Genomic DNA, 26,844 nt, shown 5'->3' with positions numbered 1-26,844 from the left:
CTTGCTGGAAATCTTCCCGGAAAGGCCCGTATTTTCTTTTTTCATTTCCTTGCCCATGGGCTGGGGTGGGAGGTCCCACATCTCTCGTATAGTCACTGATTTGTACATTTCATTTATTTGTTGTCCTTTCCTGTTGTATACAGTAAATCTAGTTTGGTACCTGGTCTCCTGCTTGCCCCTTCCTCCACCTGTGCTCCCCTCGCGTTAGCCCCTGCTCCCTTGCCCGGTGGGGAGCTGGATGCCACAGCTGCCCTTCCGCTGTCCCCCTCGGGGACTCCCGAGGTAGCAGAAGTACCTGCTGCCATATAAATTCCCGGGGAACGTCCTGCATCCCTCATTCGCAGCTAATTTTCCCCGCACGATCCAACTTCTGGCCCTCTTTTCTCCCTCTCCCTGAAGCTCTAGCTTCATCCTCCGCTCCTGCAGCCACCTTCCTAAAGGATGGCCACCGGGACCGTCTGTTTCCCGCTGCCCTAATTGAGTGTTTCGACCCTAATTGAGTTTTCCCGCCCGGGGGTGGGGGTGTGTGTGCTCGGCGCTGCGCACGGCCGGCGCCGCTCTGCGCATGCGCGGGGCTGGGAGGCCTGGCCGGGCACCATAGAGGCGGAGGCGGCGGAGCGGCAGGCCGCCGTCCTCTCTAGCCGCCCGCCCGGAAGCGGCGGCGGGAGCGGCGAAGCCGCGCCATGGCGGGGACGGCGCTCAAACGGCTCATGGCCGAGTACAAGCGTGAGTCGGGGTGGGCTGGGCGCTCCTTGGGCTTCTCCCGGGATGCCCCTCCTGACGGCAGCCTTCTGAAAGCCCGGGGGGGGCGGAGGCGGCGGGCCGGGCTGGGGCGGTGACCGGCGGCGGGGCAGGCCGCGGGCCTCCCTCCCTCCCGGCGGCCGGGCCGCCTCCCTGTGCCCCGCTGGCCACGGTTTACCTGTACCCGCCGGGCCTGCAGAGCTCTCGCTGCGTCCCCACAGAGGCACCCGGGGCGGGCGTTTAGGGGCAGCGCGTTCTCTGAAGCGCGGCTGTGGAAGCGGGGAGTCACGGATGGCACCGCCTCCCTCCACCGGGATGTTCTCCCTTCTCCCTCGCCGCAGGGAGACCGTCCTGCGCACCGAGCCCGGCTGTTTGGGCTGGGACACCGAGGGGCGGTTTGTGAGCCGTTGGGATTCCCTGGCAGGGGGAGCTTAGTCATGGGGGAGGGCTGGCAATCCTGGGCAAGTGGCCAGTTCTTTTTATTTTTGCCCAGGTAAATTTTGCAGGTGGAACAACTTACAGCCACGGAAGCCTCTGTCGCAGAGCTTTGTTACTTGAAGGATAATTAGATGTGTTTATCAAGACCTTCCTGGTGGTTAGTAAAAGCATTTGATCTAGAAGGTAGTGATCAAGGACATAGACTTGTTTGTTTAAAAATCTATGTGAGATGTGACTTTGCAAGGGGTGTTGAGTGGTGATCTTTGCCAGCCCCACCATGGAGCAGGGACCTGCTGCAGTGGTCTGGATCCCTCTGGGGTGTCCTGTTCCTCCTGGGGTGGGTGATCTGCTCACCGCTGCGCTTGCCAGGCATCTGAAGGTGCCTTTTTATGGCAAGACATACTTTGTTGTTATTGTTTACCTAGTTCCTTTTGGCCTCTGGTATTCTGGCTTTTATTTAAGGTTGGAACGTAGAATGGGTTAAAAAAAAAAAGGTCTTTGGTAGGTGAAGGCGTTAGGCTGTAAGAACTGTTCTCCTGCTCCAGTGAGGGTCATTTACAGAGCTCCCGAGGTTGTCCAGGGATGAGGAGTTGTTTCTCCCTTTACTGTCATTTAGTGGAAGACTCCAGCCTGTATGAAATATTTATAGACGCCTGTTTCCTGCCAATACCATGTTTCTTCTCAGGCCGCTCTGCTGGGCACACAGGTCTCCAAGCAGAACCACCATGCAGGTGTCTGCGGGCGCTGGCCTGCTGCCTCACACTGCTTGGGCTGCTGCAGTAGCCACTCAGGGTGGTGAGCGAGTCCCGCTGGCCCCGTGTTCAGGTAAAGCTTGTGCTGATGGTGTGTCCTAGAAACCTGCATTTTTCTGTTGTAATCCAGAAGCATTGACCTGAAAGGCAGCTGCAAAATGACATGACTCTGCTTCTATCTGTTCTCTTACATAAATCCTCTTAGTCCCAAAAAGCATTTTTGATCCTTTGTTGTTGAGAAGCTCTGAGATCTTACTTGAATGTCTTGTATGAACAAATTCTGTAGGGAAAAAGTGGTATTAGATAACATCAAAAAGAATTTGACGTAATGCTACAGGCAGACGTTACATGAATCTTCTTCCACATAGTTTCCCAGGGTAACACTTACCATGAACTGAGATAGCATCTTGTTTGTGATCTTCCTTTGTCAATACTTTCCCAACTGTAATAAAGCATAGTGTTGTAAAAAAACAAGTGTAATCTGCAATGACTTAAGTGTACAATGCTTTGTCTTCCGGAGACCTGAGTTACAGAATTAGAGTAAGCCAGACCTTTTGGTTTCTGTGGCCGCCTGGATTACCCTGCGCTGTATGTGCATTTCCAGGGTCGTTACTTTCCTTTAGTGAGTGCTGTCATCAAACTTTGCTACAAAATCCATAATCAAGCCTGAATTATGACCTTCCCCTAGTGTTTCACAAAAGACTGGGCAGTTAGTTGTAGCTCTTCAGAAGCTGTTTTGTCCTGTAGAAATTTTCAGTAAAAGTTACTTTGAAAAATAAAAATAGTTCCTAGTCATAGGTAGTTCTGCTGCCTCTTTTTTTCAGAAAAAGAGAAAATCCTGTGTGGGGACAGGGCTGTAGGCTGAGGTTCAGTTTTGTGTGACCTTTCAGCTCCCTCCTGACAATGTGTGTTGCTGGTTCATATTCCCAGAGCGGGTGTAAGCATTGCATGGCCCTGGGTGAATGGGAATGGTGAGAAGACTTTAAATGACCTCTTCCTCCTGTCTGCCCACTTCGGGTGAAATCTCGTGTATATTTGTGGCACACAATGTTTTTTTTCTTTAATTTTCCTCTTTCTTCTTCACTGTCTCTTCCATTTAGTTGCTTCTAGTCGTGGCGGAGAGGTTTGGCAGTCCGTGCCTTGCTGGTGGGTGTATTTTGTTTACCAGATTTCTAATTCTTCCCTTACTTGCTTTTTTTTTTCAGTTTTGGTCTTTGATTTTCTCTGCGTATGTGCACACGTGTTTAAGTCTTTAAATAAAGGTTTTTTCTTACTGTATGTGAAAAATGCTTGATGTTGTGAGGAGTTTCTACCTGTTGAAACCCAAATACATTATTCCATTTTGGGAGAGACTGTGAAATTGCAGTGTTTTCCCTTGTGGGGAAGGAAGGGAAGGTGGCTGTGGGCAGCCAGGTGAGATGGATTTATTTTTTGTCCTCATTTAGATCTTTGTTTGGAGTGTGATGACTTTTTGGTGTCTCATATTTATTCAAGTATTTTTCTACTCTGCCAGAACTAATTTAGATAAAGCTTTCAAAAAAATCAGATATAAAAAAGAGTGTCGTTTCTGTTAAGAGTATATGTTTGTTGTTAGTTCTAGATTTACAATATTTAGTAATATTAAAGCCTGAAATTAGTCTCTCAATAGCAGTTTACGCTTGTGAGAGTTAAGAGATGGAAAACTTCTGTTTCTATGTTTTCTGTTTCCTGTCTGTGTGATCTTGAAGGTATCACTGACTCGACTTTTTAAATCTAAAACGGGTTACTTTGAAAGTATTAAGTCAAATCTGTGGAGATGCAAGTGTTGTAGTGCCTAGTTGTATGGATTGTATTTCCTTTCTCTTACAAACAGATAACAGAGCAGTGGATTGTAATGCCAGCTGGTATCATTGGGAGTGCTGTTGGGTTAAAAAATATGAGATTTAAGTGAATTCTGAGAATTTAGAATTCACAGAAAAAATACACCTTCATCATACAGAACAAAATCTGGCAGCACTTCAATCGATGCTTCCTGTCCTTGTTGCTTGGAGAGAGTTTGTGTGAGCTGGAAGAAAACTCCCGCTGCGGTGGGGTGGGTTGTGATGAGCTGCTCTCTCCGGGGGAAGAGGAGGATGAACATTTGTGGTAGGCCTCTGCGGCTGTCTGTGTTAAACCTGCTTTGAAAATGCTCTTTCCTAATTGTTATGCTTAGGAAGTATCTCAGACACACGCTGTGCTGTGTGTCCGCGTGAGCTCAGACTGCCTTATGCCGATCGGATGCTATGTCAGAGAAGAGAGAAGAAAACAGAATTTTTGGCAGAGTAGAAAGAACAAGATTCTGGTTTCAAGCGTGTCAGTCCAGATGCTGTCAGCTACTGAAGTGAGCATGTGCCCTTAATATTTCCTGGGTCTTGTGCATTTAATCACCTGGGAGATAAGATAAATTGTTGCAGTTTTCCGTTCAACAGAACTTCTTTTTTAAGAATGTGATCAGTCTTTCTGTTAACCTCTTTAACAGGGAGGTCTGTTTTCAGTTCTCCTCCTTTTGGCCGAGGTGTAATTGGTCTATATTGATTCCGTAAAGAGCAGTGAAATGAAAAGGGAGGCATTGATGGTGTGCGCAGCCAAATCTGCCCCAAGTTTCTGATAGAAGCGTTGCACTTCACTAGTGTCAGCTGCGTTTTGTTCAGTCTCAGCTTACAAGCAAAGCTATAAAGTAAGGTTTAGCTATCGTGCTACAAGCTGGGACTTCGCTGCATTTCAATTTGGAAGCCAGTCCCCTAGATTGCGTGCAGCAAAACCACCCTGCAAACCAAACAGGATGCCTCATGAAGGATGCAAAGGCGGACACTACTCCAAATGCTCTACAGTCCTTAAGAGAGATATCGCTCTGAATCAGCTGGTGGGCTGCGTCACCATGGGCTCCTCCAACGTGCACCCAACAACACGTGTGTGAGCAGAGAGCTCTCCACAAACCTCAGACCCTGGGGCACCCTGAAGTGGCTGTGGTGACGTATAAGTGACCTGGTGCCTTATCTGCCTTCCCTTCCAGCAGCAGCTGCCAGCCTCAGCTTTTCCTTGTAACTCTTGTTTTCCACAGAGACTTTTGGCCTTGCCCTTTACCTCTTTCAAAACTAATCCTTTTCTGGTTTTCTGTTTTATCCTTTTGTTCCACATTGACTTCTCATGCTTCTGGCTCTCAGAGTCCCTTAATAGGACATTACTGCTTGTGCCTTTGCTCCGTAGGAACCCTGAAGGCTTTCCCGTCAGTACGGTATTCCATGGGTGCATCAGGAGGCTGCTTTATCCCATGATTCCTGCTGATGGCAGCTCTGGTAGTTCACACCATGTAAAATACCAGCCCAAGCAGGTGGTGGCCTCGCTCTGCGTGCACCAAAGAGGGTTATCTGCCCCCTGGTAGCAGAGGGGAAGCCATGATGCTCTGTGGAATGGGGCCTGTGCTCCAGCACAGGCGTGGGGTCCCAGAGCTCCAGGTGAGGGTGACAGAGCTGGGGCCAGTGCGGCAGGAGGGCTCCTCTGTGTCCGATGGCTCCACTTCTACCTTGGTTGTCCCACAGATCATAAGGTTCCGCACCTTGGAGGTTTCTTCCTGGATGTACAATCACCAGTCAGCAAGGAGCTGACACATCAAGGGCTCCTGCAAAGTCTTTCTGCTGATCTTGCCCCTTGGAGAAAGGGGAGTGGGGGAGGTGGCTCTCAGTTTGTTCAATCTGCCTCTCTCAAGCAGCTGGTGTAGCTTCAGGATCCACGTTTCCCTTGTCAGTGCCTGGTGTTGGATGCTGTCCATGCTCAGCATGGGCAGAGGGCTCAGCTCCTTGCTGTCACTGGAAAACAGAGCGCGCAGGAGCAGAAATGGCACATCAGTGTTTGAGTCGTTGGGTGATGGTGGCTGGGGTGTGGGCGTGCGCTGGCACGCTGCTGTCGTGGCTGGACAGGCGAGAGGACTGTATGGTGTGGCACTCGCAGAGGGGAAGAGCTTTCCCTGGGAAAGTGTGAAACTGTGCGTGTGTGTGTGTGTGAGTCTTGCAGATCACGAGGCCAAACTCAGGCTAGCCAGAAGTTCCCCCCAGGCTGGATGCCATGGAGAGCAGAGGGTGGGCTCTTCTGTCTGCTGACAAGCTCCCGTTGTGCCACACATCTTGCTCGGGAGGACAGCTGCAGAGGGACAGCGTGGCAGAGGAGAGCTGGGTGGGAGACTCTTTGGCCTAGCTGACTTGTCAAAGTCGTTCTGCAGTGAAAGGTTAAAACAAATGCTCTGATCGCATGCTTCTTGCTGCTCGCTTAAAAATAATTGGAAAAAATCCCCCCTGACATTCCATTAAAGTGACCCTATTTTGGAGGTTCTGGTAAGACTGAAGCAGCCGATGCTGTGTCAGCTACTGGCAATTCATGCCGGGTAGCTCCCAAAAGCTGTGCCCCCAATTTTCCTTTGAATGGCTCTAGAGAAATCACAGGGTAAGATGTGACCATTCATGTGGAAAAGGGCTTTTTCCTTCCTCAATGACCAGGTGTAGCAGCAGCAGCTCAAAATCAAATCTCATGTGTCCCTGCGCTTTGCCGGATCCTTAAGAATGGAAGCCTCTTTTGCCTATCTCCGAGGGGGGAGCTGAGCAAGGTGAAGTGGAGAATTGAACCTCCATCCTCATAAGGACCCTTTGCTCAGTGGGGTTTGGCTCTTGCTTCCCGGTTGCCCCGGTTTTCCTTGGGGGTGGAGACCTGTACGGCATACCTCTGCGTGGCTGCCCACTGCAAGGAACACGCAGATGCTGCCACTGGGCTTTTCAAGGGAAATCGTGGGAAATATCAGAGAGATTTTCTTCTTAGAGAGAGCCACAAGATGGAGCAAAATGATTCCAGGAGCTCCTGGGTTTGACATCTCCCTCTTCCTGTCTAAAAACATCAACAAGAAAAGCTGTTAGAGACCCACTACTGAGCTGGAAAAACCTGCTCCATAATGTCAAGTGTCGTGGTAAACCATAATGCTGAGTATCAATCTGTTGCTGTGCTTTTGAACTTCAGTCGCAGAGGTCTGTGCCAAAGTTAATGGCAATCTGAGTGAACTGAAGAGTTTCGCTATCTTTCCTGTTGGCGTACATCGGCACATTTTTTAATCCAACAGTAACTGAGCTGTTTTAAGGCAAAAATCCGTGTGCTGTTACGTGCAGCCCTACCCACAATTTTCACATATAGCCTAACAGAAATTAGGTCGAGTGTCTGGTTTATTGGTTTGTGACTCCCTGTATTCCCTAGGTGTCCTGTTTTTGTGCATGGGAATGTGTGTGGCCTTTCCTGCGTCTGTGTTCTGTGTGTGATCGGCCGCTAGTAGTCCGTGGGCCATAGGTTAGGAAACACTGTTCTAGATAAGCAGCTCACAGCGCTTACTTAAGTTGGCCCAATTACTGTTACCTCCTCTGGTCTGACACCCTCGGAGTGTCACCTCCTGCTGCCGGTCCCGCCGGCTGCCCCACGTCTCGCTCAGAGCTGGGGGGCTGGCGCTCAGCCCCCCAGGGTCTGCAGGGCCACTGGTTGCCTGTGCAGGGCTGAACTTTGCCTCACCAGCTGCTACCACCCCTCAGGACTTTGGAATTGATGGTCGTTCCACTAGACGGTAGAAAAACTGGTTATTATTTTATGAGCGCACAGAGTGCTGGGTTTCAGCAGGCTTGAAATTGAGGTTATTGTATGAACTGGGGATTGTACCAGTTTCTTACTGATGAATGAGCATTGGTGGATCCAAACAAGCATGACTGCTTCAGTGCTGTTCCTTTTTTCACTTGCGTTTTCCAGGCCACACAGGGGGAGTTGGATTGAATTCAAGCAACAGAGTCGCTTGTGAAATATCTTTTGCTTCTGCTTCCCCACCTTTTTGCGTCATTTTGGGTTTTGCATTGAGATGCTGTCAAGTCTGAATTGGTGCAGAGTTGTTACAGGAATACAGCCCATTTTCTCTTTGGGCTGTTGAGTTTGTATCTGCAGATACCCTGATGCTCCAAGAGGAGAGTGTTTCCAGTGCTTTGTGGAAAAAGGTTTTTTCCTTCCTTCTCAGTTTTAAATTGTTGCCCCAGGGAAGTCTAGTTTTGGGAGCCTGAAAAAGTACAAAATGCCGAATAATTTTGTCTAGAAAATTGTCTTGCATGAAAAAGTTAAATTGTCAGCAGTGAGACACTGGGCCTTTTGGGTGTGGATTTTTGCCCAGTAAAGCATGGTCAGAAGGTTCCTCCCATGGTGTCCTCAAGCTTTTCTCCAAGGGTGTTTGCTGGTGGGGCCTCTGTTGTGAGCTGTGGCCGCCCAAATGCTAGCTGAAATGCTCGGGTTTGCAGGTCTTGTTAACCTTCCCTCTGTTTTTGTTTTCACAGAGCTGACCCTGAACCCCCCGGAAGGGATAGTAGCAGGTGAGGAGCTGAACGGGGTTTGTGCGCGGTGAAATTGTAGCCTTGCATTCGGGTAGCGCTAAGCGTTGTTTTGTTTTTTCTTAATAGGTCCCATGAATGAAGAGAACTTCTTTGAATGGGAAGCTCTGATTATGTGAGTTAATACTGTTTTGTATCTGAAATCAGCACTTGCACACTGTGATTGGCTTCTAGGAGAACGAGAATGTAAAAAAATAATATCGGTTCTGCAAAATACCAACCTTGGCCTACCTTTGGTTGGGAACTTCTGTTGTGACCCAAACAGCGAATTATATTTGGAATTTAAACAGTGTGACAGAGGCAGGATTGGGACTTAAGTGATCATTTGTTGCACAGGTGTCATATAATAAGCAATGTTAAGTATAAGTAACTTGCAAATTTGACAGGAATCCTCATTTGGGCTCCCTTGGGTATGTGTTGCGTATACAAACACTGTAGGGAACAATGAATTGCTTGTAGATTGCACAAACCCGTTGGGAACATTACTCAACTGCAAATACAGGACAGGTTTTTCTCATGTTTTAATTGAGCAAGGTACACAGATTATCAGTAATAGGAGAAAACAATTAATATCTAAAATCAGTTTACTTTTCAATTTTTTTTCTAGAAAAATGGAAGGGGATTGATCTGAGAAAGTATTCAAATTGTTTTGAAATTCTTTACACTTCATGAATCTGCTGGTGTTGTAAAGGCATTGGGTGCAATGGCTCCATGCAGAAAGCTCTTCTGTTGGTGAATAGCTCTGATTGCTGCCTGTTTTTGGGGGTGACAAAGACAAAGCTGCGTCGTCCCCCTTCCACTCTCAAACAAGTGGGTATGGTTGTTCATAGCAAAACTTGCAATGGAAAGACAAAATCTTTTTGCCGAGCATCTTACAAGTTGTTTTCTCTTTTGTTTATACTCTCTTACTTACGCTGTACCCTTCTTTGGGATCTCTGTGTGCACGGAATAACTGGTGATTTCTACAAAATAAAGTTCTAAAACAGTAGGGGAGAGGAAAAGAGACGTTTGTTACTCAGGTCTGACAATTTAGGCAAACGCTACAGAATTAAAAGATGAAGAAGATCCTAACGGCTAAGTCCTGAAGTGGTGGTCTGTTAGGGTAGATGCAGGCTCTGTAGTTCAAGATTCCTTTAATAAGAGTTGGCGATTTCCTTTCCTTCAGCCAGGGCCAGGGGCTCCTGGAGGACGCCAGGGGCAGCGGGCAGTGGCCATGGCCTCGCTCGCAGCGTGCCTGCGGTGCTCTTTGCCGGTCTACGCTGCAAACACCACTGCTGACTTACCAGATCCTCAACTAGCGTGGCTGGCAGAATTCTCCTTAGCTCGATTTGCTTGGAGTGTGTTGTCTAGGGATGAAAACCAAGATTTCTGTCTCTTGGGACCAGGCACGCAACCAATACAAAAGCATCGCAAGCTGTAGCACATCACCTATTCCACACAAGCTGGCTGCGTGGGTGATCCTGCTTTATGGCAAGCGTGAGCCTTCGAGTTATTTTAGGCCTTGATAAATGGAGATTTGGATTACCTCTGCTTGTTTGCTGATTGATATGAAGAGTTGGTAAATGCCTCTGCTTATCTGCAGCAATTTATCCTGTGATGAACAGGTTGTACTTCCTGGTAGCTCCGTCCCCTGAAAACAAACACTTTGCATGGAAATAGGTAGTTTGTTGCCTGACACCAAAGATTTGGGCTGTGATGTCTTAGACTTTCTCTTTCTGCCAGTGGAATAATTATCACTCTTCGAAACTTGGGCTTTGTAATGTCCCCAGTTTCAGTTCAGACAGCTGTGCATTGCTTGGGAGCGCAGAAATCCCAGAGGAGGTAATGCACTTCTTGGAATATGGAAGGAAATTCCTGTCTGTTGGTACTGTCTCGTAGCAGAGATTGCGTGGTTGAATAGAACTTCCATGGGGGACACACAGAAGTACTTTTGGATTTGATTCATCACCCAGAAAATACCTTTTCTGATGTTTCCCATAACAAATTCTTAAACAACAGAGGAGCCGCTTGCAGACTTGAAAGCCCTTTAAAGTGCTGAGTGTTGAGCTTCAGGTCTTTGTCAGCGCAAAATGAGAGGCGGAGGAGCTTTAATTTTGGTTTCTGTATTGTGTGTGTGTCATAGTAAAATTATATTTTTAAGATCTGCTAAATTCTGAAGCTGTGGTACAATAGAAACGTGTTTGCCCTAAACACGTTCGGTTACTTTCATCTCTTTACGAAACTCTTATTAGTAGAAGTGTTTGTGTACATTTGGAAAGCAATCTAAATGACTTGTTTATATTTGTCTGTGATAATCTTCTCAAATGTTTTGTAATCTCAAATGTGCTGTGTGAGATTATGGGAATGAAAGAAGTGCAGATGAGTAATTTAAAATAAAGTTGGCTTCAATTTTTTAGATAGACGAAGTGTAAAAGGTAAGTATGTAGCATAATAGCAAAGAAGAGAACAGAATACTTTATTTTTATTTTTTTTCCTTCACCCAATTTATATAAAGTTAGAGCACATGTAATGGCAAATATACCAAAAAAAGAGAGACCCAAGAGAAAAAAGACATTGCTCATATATCAGTTCAGAGGTGGGCTGGGTAATCTTACACAGATTGATGTAAGAGCTTGGCTTGGAGATAAAATAATGCCTTTTAAAATAATGGCAATCATAATTTGTATTTCCGGTGTTCTTGCCTGCAGCAGCAGTTCTGGATAAATGTTAAACATAGAAATGTTAAGGTTGTATTGACATGTCTGAATGATAGAACAGTTCTTGTGCTCCCAAAGCAAGTGTAATAGATCCAGAACTGAAAATACAATGTGGTAATCTTTCTGAACTGTAAAGCTTTGGAGCCTGGTGTAAAATTCACCCTTTTGATAAGACATCAAACAATAGCTGAATTAGAGTATTTATGAAAGACAAATCTTTGCAACAGGGCGACTTATTCGTGATGATAAATAGTCCCAGCATGTTGAGAGAGTTTGCCATAATGCTGCTCAATTCCTTAGCGCTGCGTGAGGTCCGACAGACTGCTCTGTGTTGTGGAAATTCTTGAATTTAATGTTTCAAGACCAAGTTTTGCTGCCTTTGGTTGGCATATATAAGTGTGTGTTGCTATTGAAGTTTATCCCCAAAAGACACAAAACCATGTAATAAGAGCTTTATTAGCGTAAAGATTGCTTGAAAAATAAAACAGTATAAATTGAAGTCAACTTATCAAAAACCTGTCTAGAAAGGTAATTAGAACTATAATTAGGCTTAGGACTTCTGTTTAGCATGGAATTCCCCTTTTTGGCATCTAATGACTCTGGGGTTTGGTCTTTTTCCAGCATCTTTTTCCAAATAAGAAACCATTTACAAATGTACGTGAAGCTATGAATATAGAATTAATTGTCCTTGTCAATGCGCTTTTCCCCTCCCGTTTTGGCAGATACCTGCCATCCTTTTCTTGCCCTTGCCCAAGTAATAGCCAGCTCATGGAGTTCAGCGTTTCTTATTTTCATGTTATAGCTTATGTCAACAGAGTTGTTCATAACATCTCTTACACAACTAAACAGTCTGGTTGTCTAGCTGGTTGTTGGATACAACTCAAGGGGAAAAAAGAGAGTTTATGGCCTTTGGAAGAAGGGGCGGGCCACTCAGGACGGCTACAAAGATGTTGTAAGGCTATGTAGGGAGAAAATTAGAAAGGCCGAAGCCCACCTAGAACTTAACCTGGCTTTGGATGTTAAGAACAATAAAAAGAGTTTCTATAAATAGATTAGTAACAAAAGGAGGACTCGGGAGAATCTCCAGCCTTTATCGGATGAAGGGGGTAATGTAGTGACAAAGGATGAGGAGAAGGCTGAGGTACTTAATGCCTTCTTTGCCTCAGTCTTTAGTAGTAGGCTCGGTTGTTCCCTGAGTACCCAGACCCCTGAGCTAGCAGATAGGGGCGGGGAGCAGAATGAAGCCCCCGTAATCCAAGGGGAGATGGTGAGAGACCTGCTCCAACACCTGGATATACACAAGTCTATGGGGCCAGATGGGATCCACCCGAGGGTACTGAGGGAGCTGGTGGAAGTGCTCACTGAGCCACTTCCCATCATTTACCAGCAGTCCTGGCAAACTGGGGAGGTCCCAGTTGACTGGTGTCTAGCAAATGTGACGCCCATCCAAGGGCCAAGAAGGGCCGGGAGGGTGATCCAGGGAACTACAGGCCTGTCAGCCTGACCTCGGTGCCTGGGAAGGTCATGGAACAGATCATCCTGGGTGCCATTATAGGGGCACATGAAGGACAACCAGACGATCAGGGCCAGTCAGCATGGGTTCATGAAAGGCAGGTCCTGCTTGACAAACCGCATCTCCTTCTATGACAAAGTGACCTGTTTGGTGGATGAGGGAAAGGCTGTGGATGTCGTTTACCTGGACTTTAGTAAGGCCTTTGATATAGTTTCCCACAGCATCCTCCTGGAGAAACTGTCTGCCCATGGCTTCGCTGGGTTAAAAACGAGTTTGAGGGTCAGGCCCAGAGAGTGGTGGTGAATGGAGTTAAATCCAGTTGGCGGCCAGTCACGAGTGGTGTTCCCCAGGGCTCGGTACTGGGGCCGGTTCTGTTTAATGTCTTTATCAATGATCTGGACGAGGGGATTGAGTGCACCCTCAGTAAGTTTGCAGAGGACACCAAGTTGGGTGGGAGTGTTGACCTGCTTGAGGGTAGAAAGGCTTTGCAGAGGGGTCTGGACAGGCTGGATTGATGGGCCCAGGCCAATGGTATGAAGTTCAAAAAGGCCAAGTGCCGGGTCCTGCACTTGGGTCACAAAAACCCCAGGCAGTGTTACAAGCTTGGGGCAGAGTGGCTGGAGAGCTGCTTGGTGGAAAAGGACCTGGGGGTGTCGGTCGACAGCCATCTGAATATGAGCCAGCAGTGTGCCCAGGTGGCCAAGAAAGCCAACAGCATCCTGGTCTGTATCAGGATGTGTGATACAGACTGGTATCTGTCTGTCAATAGTGTGACCAGCAGGACTGGGGAAGTGACTGTCCCCCTGTCACCTGCACTGGTGAGGCCCCACCTCGAGTGCTGTGTCCAGGTTTGGGCCCCTCACTACAGGAAAGACATTGAGGTGCTGGAGCGTGTCCAGAGAAGGGCAATGGAGCTGGTGAGGGTTCTGGAGCACGAGTCTTGTGAGGAGTATCTGAGGGAGCTGGGGGTGTTCAGCCTGGAGAAGAGGCGGCTGAGGGGAGACCTTCTCACTCTCTACGACTCCCTGAAAGGAGGTTGTAGCCGAGGGGGGTCTGTCTCTTCTCCCATGTAACAGGCGATAGGACAAGAGGAAACGGCCTCAAGTTGTGCATGGGGAGGTTTAGACTAGATATTAGGAAAAATTTTTACACTGAAAGGGTTATTAAGCATTGGAACAGGCTGCCCAGGGAAGTGGTTGAGGCACCATCCCTGGAGGTATTTAAAAGACGGGTAGACACAGTGCTTAGAGGTACAGTTTAGTGATGGTTTTTGTCAGTTAGGTCGATGGTTAGACTAGATGATCTGAAAGGTCCCTTCCAACCTAGGCAATTCTGTTATTCTATGATTTAATGCCATATAATGGCTGGAGGAGAACTGATGTCCACTCCTCAGTGCTTTAGGGAAGATTGTAGAATAGCATCATGTGCAGAAAAAAACAGAGAGTGCCTGCTCTGCAGGCTGTAGAGAGTCTTAGATGGAGCAGGGTTAAGACAAGGTTTTTATTAAAGTTACGTGTGTCCAGCTTGTGCAGGATGAGGGCCTTCCCCGTGCATGCCGTTAGCGATGGCAAGTGCTTTGTCTTTCCCGGGGTGCAGGAGCCGCTTAAGGCGACTGGCCTGGTGGCTCGGTGCTCTTTGCTCGGTGGGACGGGTGTCACCACCGCGTGGTCTGGGTGTTTCTTGGAGGAACCCTAAGCAAGTGCTGCGTTGTCTGGACTTCAACTAGCGTAGCAGCTCAGACGAGATCACAGCGTAAGGCACGGAGGCTTTGAAGGTGGTGGACTTGGAAATCTTTGCAGAGCAGGTGGTGTGATTGCACAAGATGCAGTGCTCCATCCCTGGCCCCGCCGATGTCCTTTTTGGACTGAACGTGATGCTGTCAACCTTAAATGTTGCGGCCTCCTGAGTGTTTTGTAGTTGCAAATGCTGTCTTGGATTAACTTTAGTAATTTCTTTGAAGCTGATCCTGGCAGCAATGAATGGCTAAAACAAAAGCATTTTGCTCCCATAATACAGGGCCTAAAATGGAGCATGTTGGGTTAACATATTTGACAGAAGAGCCCTTAAGGCTGTGTGTTTGCTCTCAAAACAGAACATAAGACACCCACCAGCTTTTCAATGCGTGTATGTACATACTCTTAGAAGTTCAACAATAAGCCTTTAAAATGCAGCTGGAATTAAAATGTTAATGACAAAATGCATTCCGTTTACTCTCAGATGTGAATTGAATGCCAACTAAATTTAGGGAAAAGGCCAGAAAGGGAACAAAATGGTTGAGATGGTTTAGCTTTCATTCTTGCAGTATGTTGACGCATTTCTCTAATCTTACCCGCCAGCGTCAATATTCAGGTTTAAATCACGTAGTTCTTGTGTTTATCTACCAGCCAAGTCTTTGGAATCCCAAGGTTTAGGAGAGTGAGCCTCCGAGGGCTTTAGGTTTTGCTGGCCTCAGTTTTCTTTTTCTGTAGGTTACCAATTGCAGTCTTAACTGTTAGGAGTCCTTGTTGAACTTTTATGTTCTTTCTATCATTGAAAATGTGGATTGGGAGGAGGAGGAGGCATGAATATATTGCTAAACCTTATTTCCTGTAGCCTTTGTTGAAGAGCTTTTTGCTAAATACAGGAGGCTTCCTTGGCTAAGATTTTCAGTGATGAAGTTTGTTCCGTGATCTTTCCAATCAGGGGAGATCATGTTTGTGTTACAACTTCCAGATGGTTCATCAAGTTTGAATAAATCACGTCTAGGAAACTTTTTTGCTCACCTTCCAGAAATGCTTTATGTAGGGAGGGTGAAATAGTTGTCTGTATATTCTCAGCTTGATCGCACTTTGAACTAGATGATGAACACAATAAGGAAATGTTTCTACAAGAACCCTGATGAAGCCATTTGTTCTCCGCGTGCACTTAGGGAGCGCAAACTAAATACCTTAAGTCTGTAAAGAAACGTTCTCCTGCCTTTACCAATTAAAGTCCCTGAGCTGTGTTTTTGTTTTTACAAAACTTCGCTGTGTTTTTTTGCATCAGATAGCGATAAGTGTTTATGTGTGGTTATGCTCGACGCTGGCAGTTTGGATCTCCATAGGTTTTATAAATTATTTTTAAGCTACAGCATTTGACATCTCTGTCTTGTGCAGCATAACAGTATCTTCAAAGGCACAGGAGTCCCACACCTGCCTCTGCTTTCTCTTGACATGCAGACGCCCAAATCCTGGAACATGCCTTGGAGCCAGATACTCCAATTATATCCAGACACACCCTGCTAATTAAGCAGTGTTGTGACCTTCCTAGTAATTTAGTGTGCGAGCTTTGATTTCCCCCTTCCCTCCCAAGCCCCATATTTGGATTTAAGTTTATGAGGTGTGGGGTACGAGTGCATTAACGCTTTGTTTTCTGGAGAAGATGATAGAACCCAAACCTCAGATGTCTCATTAGACAAGAACCTGGGTGAAAGAACGATTTAAAACTCCGGTGAATAGCTTTTTATCTGTTTCTAGGGGTCCTGAAGACACCTGTTTCGAATATGGGGTTTTCCCTGCTATTCTGAGCTTTCCACTCGACTACCCATTAAGTCCTCCGAAGATGAGGTTCACGTGCGAGATGTTCCATCCAAACAGTGAGTCTGATGCAGCAGGACGTACGGGGGAGTGGGTTGCTTGTGCACCTTAAAAACAAACTCTGTGGCAGGAGAGCTGACATCTTGACCAAGGGTTGTGCTCTCCCTTTCCAGCCTTGAGTATGCAGTAGGAGTCTTCAGCTGTCCGGCAATTTTGCTCTGTCTTAGGGTCACTTTCTCTATCACATTATTCCTCATATACTTGTTGGTCATAAACAGCCCGATAAAGTTTCTAACACTTTCACTGCCTTTAAGATCATCCCAGGAATGCTTGTTACTGTTATATAAATAGTCTAAAGATAAATCTTCTGTACATGATGTGAGATGTAGTGAATTAATACAGACTCTTTCCTGTCTTGTTCTGTGACTTGTAGTTTGGTGTTACTTTCGTGAGTGACAATGTATTCACTAAAGTATGGATGCAGCTTTACTAAGCAGCATGGCTTTTTTCCCATTAAGTCATGGGTTTAGTAATGTTTCTGACGTGATCTTTCTGAAATACAGAGTGCTCTGTCCAAGCAGATGACACGTATGCGGGCATTTAATATTAAGACCTTGCTGGCCTTTTTCTCTGCGATTCTGGTGGTGACAATATTATCTTAAGACTTTTCAGTGGAAGCAATTGAAGTAACAAGTACCGCTAACATGTTTGAGCCATGGACAGGTAAAAACCTTGAAGCCTTCTTTCACGGCCTGGAGAGCTACTTTCTGGAGTCAGCCTTGGCATTCTGTGTGAAATTGTTCTTTACAACAGCTGCTAAATCAGCATGGATCGTGTAAAGATTGTTCAGCATCACCCAGATTTGATGGGCTGGATCCGTATTCTAGGCTATTAGGTCTCTGCCACTTGAGAGCAATAAAAGGAAAATCCTGCCCTCCTGCCTGGTGTTTTCTTCCCAGCTGACATTCCTGCACTTGCATAATGCAAATCTTAATCTCGGTTGTGAATCGATTTATTTCATCCCATTCCAAGGAATTTTGAAATTTCTTGAAGTTCTTCCCTTCTCAAAACACCAGTGAATGCAGATTCTTGTGTGTTTAATCCACATCTTCCTGTCCTTCTGTGGAGGACACACCTGCACATCACAGCGTAGAACTGTGCGGAGGCGCCCAAGACCATGTAGCATCACCTCTGAAGCTCTGATGACTGCAGCGTTTGGCACCTGGAAGCAGTGTGGCTGCACCGGCACCTTGCTCCAGCTGGACTAATTCACCCAAACTTCTTGTCAGGGCTGGTCTCCGTGAGCAAATCCTTGTCCGCACAATACTTTGCATCTCCAGTTGTGGCCGTGGCATGAGGTTCACTGCTCACAGCTGCTTTGTCTGCAGCATAGCCAGGAGGAGTGGGGTGCGGAGACGCACAAACTGCCTGACTGTCTTGTGTTACAGAGTGGCTCTACACATGGGCGCTTCCCTTTCGGGGTTAACTGGAACATACTGACTGGTCAGCTCAGCTCTTTAAAGTCCTGTGACTCTGGGTCACCTTGATCTAAAGTTGAGATCACCTAAAGCGGACACTTGAATCTTTCTTAGGCGGCATTGTGATGGTCTGGTTGTAACCCGGAAAGGCTGTAGAAGTGGGTAGCCATGCTGTGCTCTTTCTGTTCCTTAAGTGCTTATCCCTCCACCTGTGTGGAATTGCAAAGGAAAATGTTTAAAAACTCTGCTGTGTTCCCTTATCTTTGCAGCTTGTGTTATGTACAGGGGGGAATCGAGACACCACAGAACTATATTCTGTTAAAATAAAATGACGTTCCTGGATGCTCTGATGAAGATAACTTCAAAGTAGCGATTAATGACACATCTTGCATTAGCACCTAGTGACAAAGCAGGAAGATGCATACATCTTCCTGGAATCAGCCTTTGATGTCTTGACTGTGCCACTGTGATCCAGCTGTTTTAAACGAGGCACACTGCATAAAGACATCAGAGTAACTTACAGGTGAAATACCTTCTACCAGTGTGTTCCGAACTTGCAAGGAGAAGTGCTGTTTCAGCATGGGCTGTTTTCATCTCTTCCAGCTACGGGCTAGATCAGCTCCAGTCCCCAGGCGGGGGCTGCAGGAGGGGATGTAAATAAAAGTCTTCCAAAGCGCTTACGTGTTGCAGGGTTGTGCAGACATTAGCTGGGTGAATAGAAGGAACTGGAAATGAGCACAACCGCTTCCAGCGGTCATTCCCCCATTTTGTTTTGTCTTGTTTTCCTGGCAATAGCACAGATTTGGTCACCCGAAGAACAGCAGCACTGGAAGTACTGGGTTCCAGTTGTCATTTCTTGGGCGCCTGCAGAATTAGGTCACGTTGCTAAAGCAGAACTCCATTCTCGTTGTGTTGCCTCTTCAGCCTTTCTTTGGCCTCATTATCAAGTCAGTGGAGTTCAGCCTGTGAAGACAACTTGTGATGTTGCAGAAGCTTTGTTTAATAAGGTCAATTGTATGCTTGATAACATATACCACTTTTCCTTCCTTGCTGCACCAGAGCAAGTTTGCTTAATTCTTTTTACGGTCACGGTCCAGTGGAGGACTCCAAGGTGCATTCAGTGTTGTGTGACTGTTACCCTTTGATTAACGTAGGGCTAGTTACCTACTTGGAGCAGTGTCTGTGCATAAATGCCTTGTTCCACCAGACTGCTTCTCTTATTTTTTCCATGGAGCCTGTCACTTGTTATTTAATGATACGACTGCTCCCAGCAGGCTTCTGTTGGGGCAGGGTGACCCAAGTTTGTTAGAATTTTTTTGCTAGATGCTTGTCTTTCAGATTTTGTGTCCACTTGCCTTTGGAAGAGGGAATTTAAAACTGAGTTTAGTGTCAGTCGTATAAAGGCCAAGTATAAACATTCATCTGTGCTAAAGAACTGGAGAGGCAAAGTGTTTCCTCTGAGTAACAGTCCATCCCCTCTACTTCTTGTGCAGTTTACCCGGATGGAAGAGTTTGCATCTCTATTCTTCATGCTCCTGGGGATGATCCCATGGGATATGAGAGCAGCGCTGAGCGGTGGAGTCCCGTGCAGAGCGTGGAAAAGATCCTCTTATCAGTCGTTAGCATGCTGGCAGGTAAGGACTGCTGTTTTATTAGCAGTAGCTCAGGTAGCAGTTACTGAGTTAGCTAGAGCTGCTTCTTGCTGTTTGATTTAAGTGAGCAAAGAATATTTAAAACCGCTTGGCAGCAACCACAGTTCTTAAAGCCCCAATACTTATTTAATAAAACAGGTCTCTGAAAATAACTGGGGGGGGGAAAGACTGAATTATTAAATAGGTGTTTCCAGCTTTGCGAGCAACTGCACTGCTTTCCTCCCAGGTCAGCAGCAGCCAAGCAGGTAGTGATGGTCGGGTGGGTCCTGAGGCTCAGCTGGTTCCCTGCTCCTGCACAAAACCTGTGCTCCATCTTTGTATTTGCGAGGACGTTTGTTCAACTTTTGCAGGTCTTAGAGCTATTGATTACAGCCTGTGTTGGATTTGGCTTTAGCAGCCGAAGCGTTACTGGCCAGATCTAACCAGTATGATAAACTGGAGTCTGTGGCCTCTAAGTCACAAGTTGGCACCTTCCATTTCTGTTATTTGCCGGCCTGGGAATGTACCCCATTCTGCCACCTCAGATTCAGAGAAAGGCTTCTTGAGAAGAGGGGTGGACTGAAAAACCTTTTGTGCGGTCATTTAAATGCCTTTCCCTAAATCCAGCAAGGGCTATGGATCAGTTCTGTCGTGTCCAGCTCCCTGAAAGGTGGATCCTTTTCCACACAGTGGACGGAGCCACTGAACTGCCTGAAAAGGGCAGAGCTGTGTCCCTTAGAAGCAGGTTTGAACGATGAAAGATTTTTAGGAGGTTTAGAGCAGCAAGGTTGATCAAAGGGCAAGCAACAGATTCTTACGTGTGACCGTTTCAGCTTCAGAACAGTAGGTTACTACTGGGGAGCTGTGCGAACAGTCCCTGGCTGGGCTTCCTGTGACCTCGAAGAACTTGGTTTGTGGTGCAGCCTTGCCTTGACTGGTTAGCGTAGGAGTCACCTGATCTCTCTTGTTCTCTGCCTGTGCGTTCTGTTTTCCCATGGCTTTTGGAGGAATTAGTCTAAACCATCGATGGTCAGCTTCTCCCAGGCTCCGCAGGTAGCGTAAGCCCAAGCTGACCAGACGGGGTGACCTGCACATCTCCTATCCCCACTACGGGCTTTTAAGGGCCAACCGTCAGCATTGTGTCAAGAAAGACATGAGCGCAGGATGTCTGTCCTGAGCTGGGCTGGGGTGGATTTGGACTAGTGTGTGAAACAGAATGGGTAGAGTATGTCATAGTGAGTTGTGTAATCTGTTGTCCTTCTGTATGCTGACCACGAACCTGATAAGTCCCGTGCCTCAGCTTACCTCTGTACAAAATTAAGTGTTTTGAGTCACAGGGGCTTAATGTACTTTCTAAAGCGCTCTGAAATCCTCGGATGAAAGATGTTGCAGAAATGAAAGCATTCTATGGGTTTTCTTGGTTTGTTTTGTTGGTTTTTAATAGAACAAGCCATCCCAAAGAGTGACAGAGCCTGTTTGGGTGGCCTGGTCGGGAGGGCTTTGTGTCTGTGAAGCCGCAGAACCAGAAAAAAACATTTTGCAGGGAGCGGCGTGCAGTTGTAAAAACGCTTGATAGCACTGGTGGTGCCGCGTTGCGTTGTTCCATGTGCATGCCGGGGCTCAATTGTTGAGAGCATAAGCAAAAGAAGGTCTTGCTCCTCTGCCACTTGTTTCTTACCTAAATTTGATCTTGCGGTGATATTCTCTTGTGATCAGTTAAATCAGAACCATTTGAGAATCCAGCAGCTGTCACTGGATTTTCTTCAGTGGTGTTTCTGTAGTCCCGAGGAGGGGAAGCGGATCAAAGCCCCAGGGAAGTGGCGGTACAGAGGCATTATTGAAAAAGCGAGAGAGTCTTGCTCCCTTAGCTGCCTGCCCACCTATCTTTCCATCTTTCTCATTTCAGAGCCAAATGATGAAAGCGGAGCCAATGTAGACGCCTCCAAGATGTGGCGGGAAGACAGAGAACAGTTTAACAAAATTGCCAAGCAGATTGTGCAGAAGTCACTTGGACTTTAAGCTCACAAAGAGACTGAAGTGTTTTGTATTTCTCTCCACCCGAAAACGAGCAGTGCTCAGTGCTGGTACCAAAAAGGAAAACTTTGCAAAACTATTGGCCTAGTTCTTTTTATCATTTGTTATTTATTTACCATGTCTTTTCTTCTTCCGCTGCTCCAGAGAAGCCTCTAGCTCACTCACTAAATTGTGTGGAAAAGGGATTTAATAGTAGGGAAAAATATGGAGACAATGCCGTTTCAAAGGCTGCCTGTTGCTACCTCACTTCATGGTATGGAAAGCTTGGAGACTTTGCAGTCCGCAGCCTGCCTTTGCCAATCTGCTGTCTGAGACCAGAGCTGGCTTGCATCACCTGCTGGAAGAATTAGTTGTATGTTTTTATAGGTAGCATTGCATCTGGAGCACCAGTAGACAGGAAATAATCGATCGATTTCTATGGTACTCGCTAAGGTAAGGACAGCATTTGCAGTCAGAACTGATTTGAAGAGTATCGTTAGCAGGAGAAGCTATAAAACAAGGTTATAGGTAGGATGCATTGGCAAAGAAAGCGATTGTGCAGCATGTAACTTCAAGGGAAGATCTAGGGGGTTGTTGTCAGTGGTTGGCTGGGGGTTTAGAGTGGGCTGGTGTTCCCGTGTAACACTGTGAGTTTGTATTGAGCCTTTGAGTCAGTGTTTGCTTGGAAGAAATCCCAAGAGCTGCTTTATTACTCCTTAAAGACACTCATTTGTAAACTTCGCGTTCAATTAGAGGTGCAAGATGTAAAGACTGGATTCTTAAACACTTTGGTCGGGTTCACCGTGGGCGAGGTAGGTCACTGGCAGCTTGAAAATCCAGTGAGAATGCGTCTGCTCCCCTGGGCATGTGAAATATCTCTGCAATAATGTCAGCTTCTCTTGGGTATTGAGAGGATTAGGCACTGCTGGCCTTCGGTCACCCGTTTTTTCAGGTGAACGAGCAAAGATGAACGTGGTGGATTTTGTAAAATTAACTGTAACACTTCTTTATGCTTGGCTGCTCTTGTGTATTTAAATATGAGTGAGTCAGAGAAGACACCGAACGTGTTTTCTAGAGGATGGTACGACGCATGTTTAGAACTGCAGAGTATTGTAGCCGACCGCTGGTGCGGAGGGTGGAGGAGATACCAGCTGCAACGCTCAGCTTGTAAAACTGCTTAGGGGCCACTGGTGACCTTTGTGCTTTGCAAGCGAATCTCTTGTGTAGGTCCAAATCTTCTCCAATTTACTACAAGCAATAACATGCCCATTGATAGCACATGGAATCAAATTTTGTTGGCAGCTTTAAATTGACTCAATTTGGAAGGGCTTTTTTTTTTTTTTTTTTCTCCTATGAAAAGCGTGTGACATGGAAGGAGTCGCATCCTGGAGAAAGCTTTACAGAGGTGATCGTGTGCATGCGCGTGTGTACAACTCGTCAGTATTTATGTCTTGCTGTCCGTGCTGCAGATCGCAGTATGCCATCATTCTGCACCTCTGAAGAGTTTGTATTGCTAGAACTCGCTGATTTTTACCTCCTTGTAGAAGTAATTCTTCTTGCTTTGGTGTAAAGGCGGGAGGGGGGGCCTGACAGTTTGGGGGCAGAGATGATGAAATAGTGTTGTTGTACCTATGTAGTATTTCAAGGCATACAGGAAAATGTAGCACTTATATGCAAACTGAGAGTGTTTTTTGAGTTGTAGTAGATGGAGCGTTGCTCCCGGGAGTACTGCAGCCGCTCATGGAAACAACGCTGGAGAGCTGTGCGTGCCACGTGACAAACGATGGCTTCACAGACGTGGCAAAAATGGGCGTTTTTTAAGTGCAGAGTATTTTATTCATGTGTGCTCACTCATTATTTTATGATGGGATTTAGTCTGTATACTGAAAATAAAGTGATTATATTTTCTCCTTTCGTAGATGTACGCAAATGTGTTGCAGTGGGTGTTTTTTATGGGTAACCAACTGGTCAAGAGAGTCCAATTCTGACTTGGTTCAAAGAAGTGGAGTGGTTTATTCTAATGCGGTTAAAACACGGGGTGCTTTGTAGGAATGGAGGAGTTGACACAGTTGCTTGGGCTTTCCAGGCAAGTATCTTGTCTCTAATGATGGCAATAACTTGATAATTCAAGGAAAACAATGAAAATCTGGCAGATGTGATGCACTTTGCTTCCTACAAAGGTCTTGTTGCGATCCACGTGTCTGGCCTAGGAAGGTCTTCTTATGGCAATAGGTGAATTGTGAGTTTTAATAGATCATTCAAAATCTGCTAATGTTAGCTCTTGGATTTGAGAAGAACAACTAGATGTCCGGTTCCTACTGAGAATTTCAATCGTCCACAAATCTCTGTTGCTTAGAAATAAAATAATTTTAGGTGACTGACATGCAGCGGGCTTGCTAACTTGGGTGTTCTAAGCCACCCAGTGAACATATATACCAGACAGTCTTGCAGGTGACAAAATGGAAGCAGAAGGCCACCTCAGAGGACTGAAACTTGCCTTGCTGGTGTGGGAAGAACCATCCTGAGGGTGGCTGTTAGCTTCGCTCTGCCTGCGCCCCTGAACCCGGCGGTGAGCGTTCGTGTTCATTGAAAGGCTTAAACGCGGCACCGCGGTGGGCGTGTTAGATTCCCTGGTTGTTTGACAGGGAAAGAACTAAAACTTCTTCATTGTTATTGCGTAACAAACGGAATCCTTGCGCGCAGTGCGAGGGTTCCTCTCGCCCAGCTCCATACCCCTGCGGAGGCGGGCGGGCTCCTGCCATGCCCCCGCTTGCCCCGAGAGGGTTTGAGCGCGCAGGGAGCTTTTTACAGCTGGGGAACACCTGAGGGTTAAAGCTCATAAAGCTGCTGTGTCGATCCCGTGATGGACTTCCCTGAAAGGATTAATCCTCTCCCTTTGGGAAATAATACTGGCAGTGTGTGTAATACTAGCCAGTAGCGATGTTTTTCTGAGCAGTTGCCTTTTTTCAGTCTGAAACAGTTGCTGTAAAACAGGTAAAGTATTGAAGATTTAAAAAAAACCCAACCTTTCTCTGGATTATATTTGCTTTAGCCTTTTATACTAAAAAAAAAAAAAACAAAAAACAAAAAACCAAAAAAAAACCACCCAAACCCCTTCAACAAGGCTGTAAAAATGCAAGCAACGTCGTCTTTAAAGCCTTTGTATATACATACATACATACATACTCGCACACTTTTTTTTTTTTTTTTTCTTCTTCTTCTTGGCAAGCGGGGCTGTGTCAGAACACACACAGTGGGATGCAAGCCATTCATTAATTGTGTTTGGTGTGCCTGTGTGCATGCAAGCGGTTCTTTGAAAGTGCGAGCTGCCGGGCGAGAGGCCTTGGAGCCACATGAAAGGGCTGCAGCTTCGGGGCAGAGCCAGCCCCAGGCTTCTTTCCAGCTTTTCTTTTTTTTTTTTTTTTTTATCATGACTGGAAGGTGCTGTGTTTCCTTCGAGATGGAACGGTGAAAGCTCTGCGTCTCTTGGAAGATCCTTGTTTTCCTCCTGAAGTCTTGTTGAGGATGCTGTGTATGTTTTCCCCCTGTGAGAATCGAAAGGAGAAACACCCCCTCTCTCAGCACAAGACCCCAAATGTCTGTCCCCAGTGCCGGTTGCGCTGCTGGTACTGGGACCCTCTGGGATGTGGGATCGGTGCAGCTGGTAGGAGGTAGCTCCAGAAAGGGGCTCAAAGCAACGTCCTCCCCTGCCCCGTGGCGTGGGGTGAGGGCTGTGTCTGGTGGCAGGGCCTGGAGGTATGAGCGTGGAACGTCCCCGGGCGAGACGTGGTGCTGGTTACCTGCCCCATGTTGCTTCTCTCCCAAATTGCCCTGACTTGGTGGAAGAAGAAAATCTCACTGCCCTTCAGCAAAGCTGAGGGGCTGGGAGGATTTTGAGGTGAGGGATGATGAGGGTCTTGCTGCCAGCTGGCGGGGCGGTTTGGGGGTGGCAGAGGGAAGGGGAAGGTGCAGGAATCTGGAGAATTCCTCTGGCACCTGAGGGTCCGGTTTGGCTGAGCTGCCCTCCGCATGTGCTGCCTGAACAACAAGGTGGCCGAGCCCCTGCACCAGCCCCAGCGAGGGCTCCTGGTGTCGCCTCTCGTGCAGCCAGGTCCCACGTGCGCCAGAAGCACCGTTGGTGTCACTCAGGCAGCTACAGCTGTGCGAGGCTTCCCTGGTGCTGCAGCGATGAAGCCCGGCACTGCGGATGGAATTGCTCAAGCCACTTAACGCTTGGTGGTCCTGCATTGTGTGCTTGATGCTCTCGTGGTCCCCCAGGAGCACGGCTGGGAGACCAGTGCCTTCCCTGTGACTCTGGTCTGATCCCCTGGTGATCTTCTGCCCGTCCAGCAAAGGCAGCTGGATCCTCGTCCTGCCTCGGCCGCCAGCCCCTCTCCCAGGCGGGTGGTGGGGGAGCCAGAGGAGAACCAGCCAGGTGGCTTTTGAAAGCGGCTCGCACCACCCCGCGATGCGACTTAGCCACGGTTAAGATTATGGGGTATGTTAATATATAATTAATGGTAATGATACGGAGGGTGGGTTATTACAGGGCAGCCGCTGGTGTTAGCGGCATGTGCGTGAGCTCTCGGGGAGCGACTTGGAGCAGGTCTGTCTAGTCATGTCCTTCCTGAAGGGCGTGGGGGGAGAGGAGCCAAGTCCTGGGCCGAGTCCCCTTCCACCGCGCGTGGGGCACCAGCCGGCCCCGGCTCCCCAGGGCAGGGCTCTCCGGGGGCACTTCGCTACCTTTCACTGGGGGGCGTGGGCAGGAGTCAGGATGGTGGGGGGAGAGGCTGTGGCTCCGTGCTGCTGTTGCCCTGGCCAGTGGGGGTGCCAGGATGGCCCGCAGCGGGGAGGTGCCCTGGGACAGGGCTGCGGAGCAAAGGTGAGCGTGCACCCCCTTTGGGGGTGGCAGGGTGATGCCGGAGGTGGGTTCAAAGCAGCAGAGACGCAGGATGCAACATGTTGGGGGGTGGGGGGCACCCACGCGCTTGGGTGCTGGGCCCAGCACGGGGAGGCTCACCGCCCACGGGTGGGTTGGGAGTTTTGACCCAAAACAGGTTTTCCCATGCCAAAACGATTTGGCAAATTGAACCCAGATTTGGGCAGGCACGATGATGTTAGGTGAATCGGGGTTTCTTTGCTGAGCCTGCCTGCGACGCATTTGCCCGGGCTCCTCTCCCGGGGTGCTGCTTCACCAGGATCTTCATCTTCCTCTGCCGGGACAGTCGGCGCATCAATCCCTCTGAGCTTGGTTAACGGCAGCCCTTCTTGCAATGAAGGAGGGATGCCCGAAGGGCAGGTGTCTTCAAATCCACTTTGGCTGGAGCGGCAATTAGAGGTTGTTATGTCCTTGGCCAGATTCTGCTTTGACTCAAGATCTTCTCCCGTGGAGCCCAGGCCTTGGCGGGAGTGCTTGTGTTTGAGTGCCTTATTAAGGTCTTTGGGCTCTGTATGAAACATGGTTTTACGAAAACATCAGTACTGATGCTGAAGCCGCTTGTCCAAACCATCCTCGCTTGTGTTTGATGCTCTTCAACATCCGTCCTTTTAACACCCAGTCAGTAACCAGGGGCCATCTGATTTATTTTACCAATTAATTACAATTCCCATCAAACAAG

At 47.4% G+C, this 26,844-nt stretch overlaps 1 protein-coding gene across 4 annotated transcripts; it reads left to right on the top strand.

Annotated features, from left to right (window-relative positions):
- The first annotated feature begins 583 nt into the window (after positions 1–583).
- Positions 584–23,150, top strand: UBE2G2 (ubiquitin conjugating enzyme E2 G2). Of its 4 annotated transcripts, XM_054206366.1 has the most exons (8): positions 607–726; positions 1,865–2,004; positions 8,288–8,323; positions 8,411–8,456; positions 16,045–16,163; positions 18,378–18,589; positions 19,076–19,216; positions 21,120–23,150. In XM_054206366.1, the coding sequence occupies exons 2-8, from the start codon at positions 1,905–1,907 to the stop codon at positions 21,147–21,149; spliced, it is 684 nt and encodes a 227-aa protein (XP_054062341.1). In that variant the 5' UTR covers positions 607–726; positions 1,865–1,904; the 3' UTR covers positions 21,150–23,150. The 4 variants fall into 4 exon arrangements, with proteins under 4 accessions (XP_054062342.1, XP_054062344.1, XP_054062341.1 ...); XM_054206367.1 differs by lacking the exon at positions 1,865–2,004 and having other exon boundaries at positions 584–726; XM_054206369.1 differs by lacking the exons at positions 1,865–2,004; positions 18,378–18,589 and having other exon boundaries at positions 584–726.
- The last annotated feature ends 3,694 nt before the right edge of the window (positions 23,151–26,844 follow it).

Source organism: Rissa tridactyla, chromosome 6, assembly GCF_028500815.1.
Source record: "Rissa tridactyla isolate bRisTri1 chromosome 6, bRisTri1.patW.cur.20221130, whole genome shotgun sequence".
Taxonomy (NCBI): Eukaryota; Metazoa; Chordata; class Aves; order Charadriiformes; family Laridae; genus Rissa; species Rissa tridactyla.
The sequence above is the reverse complement of the archived record's forward strand: the minus strand, read 5'-3'. Positions and strand labels throughout refer to the sequence as shown.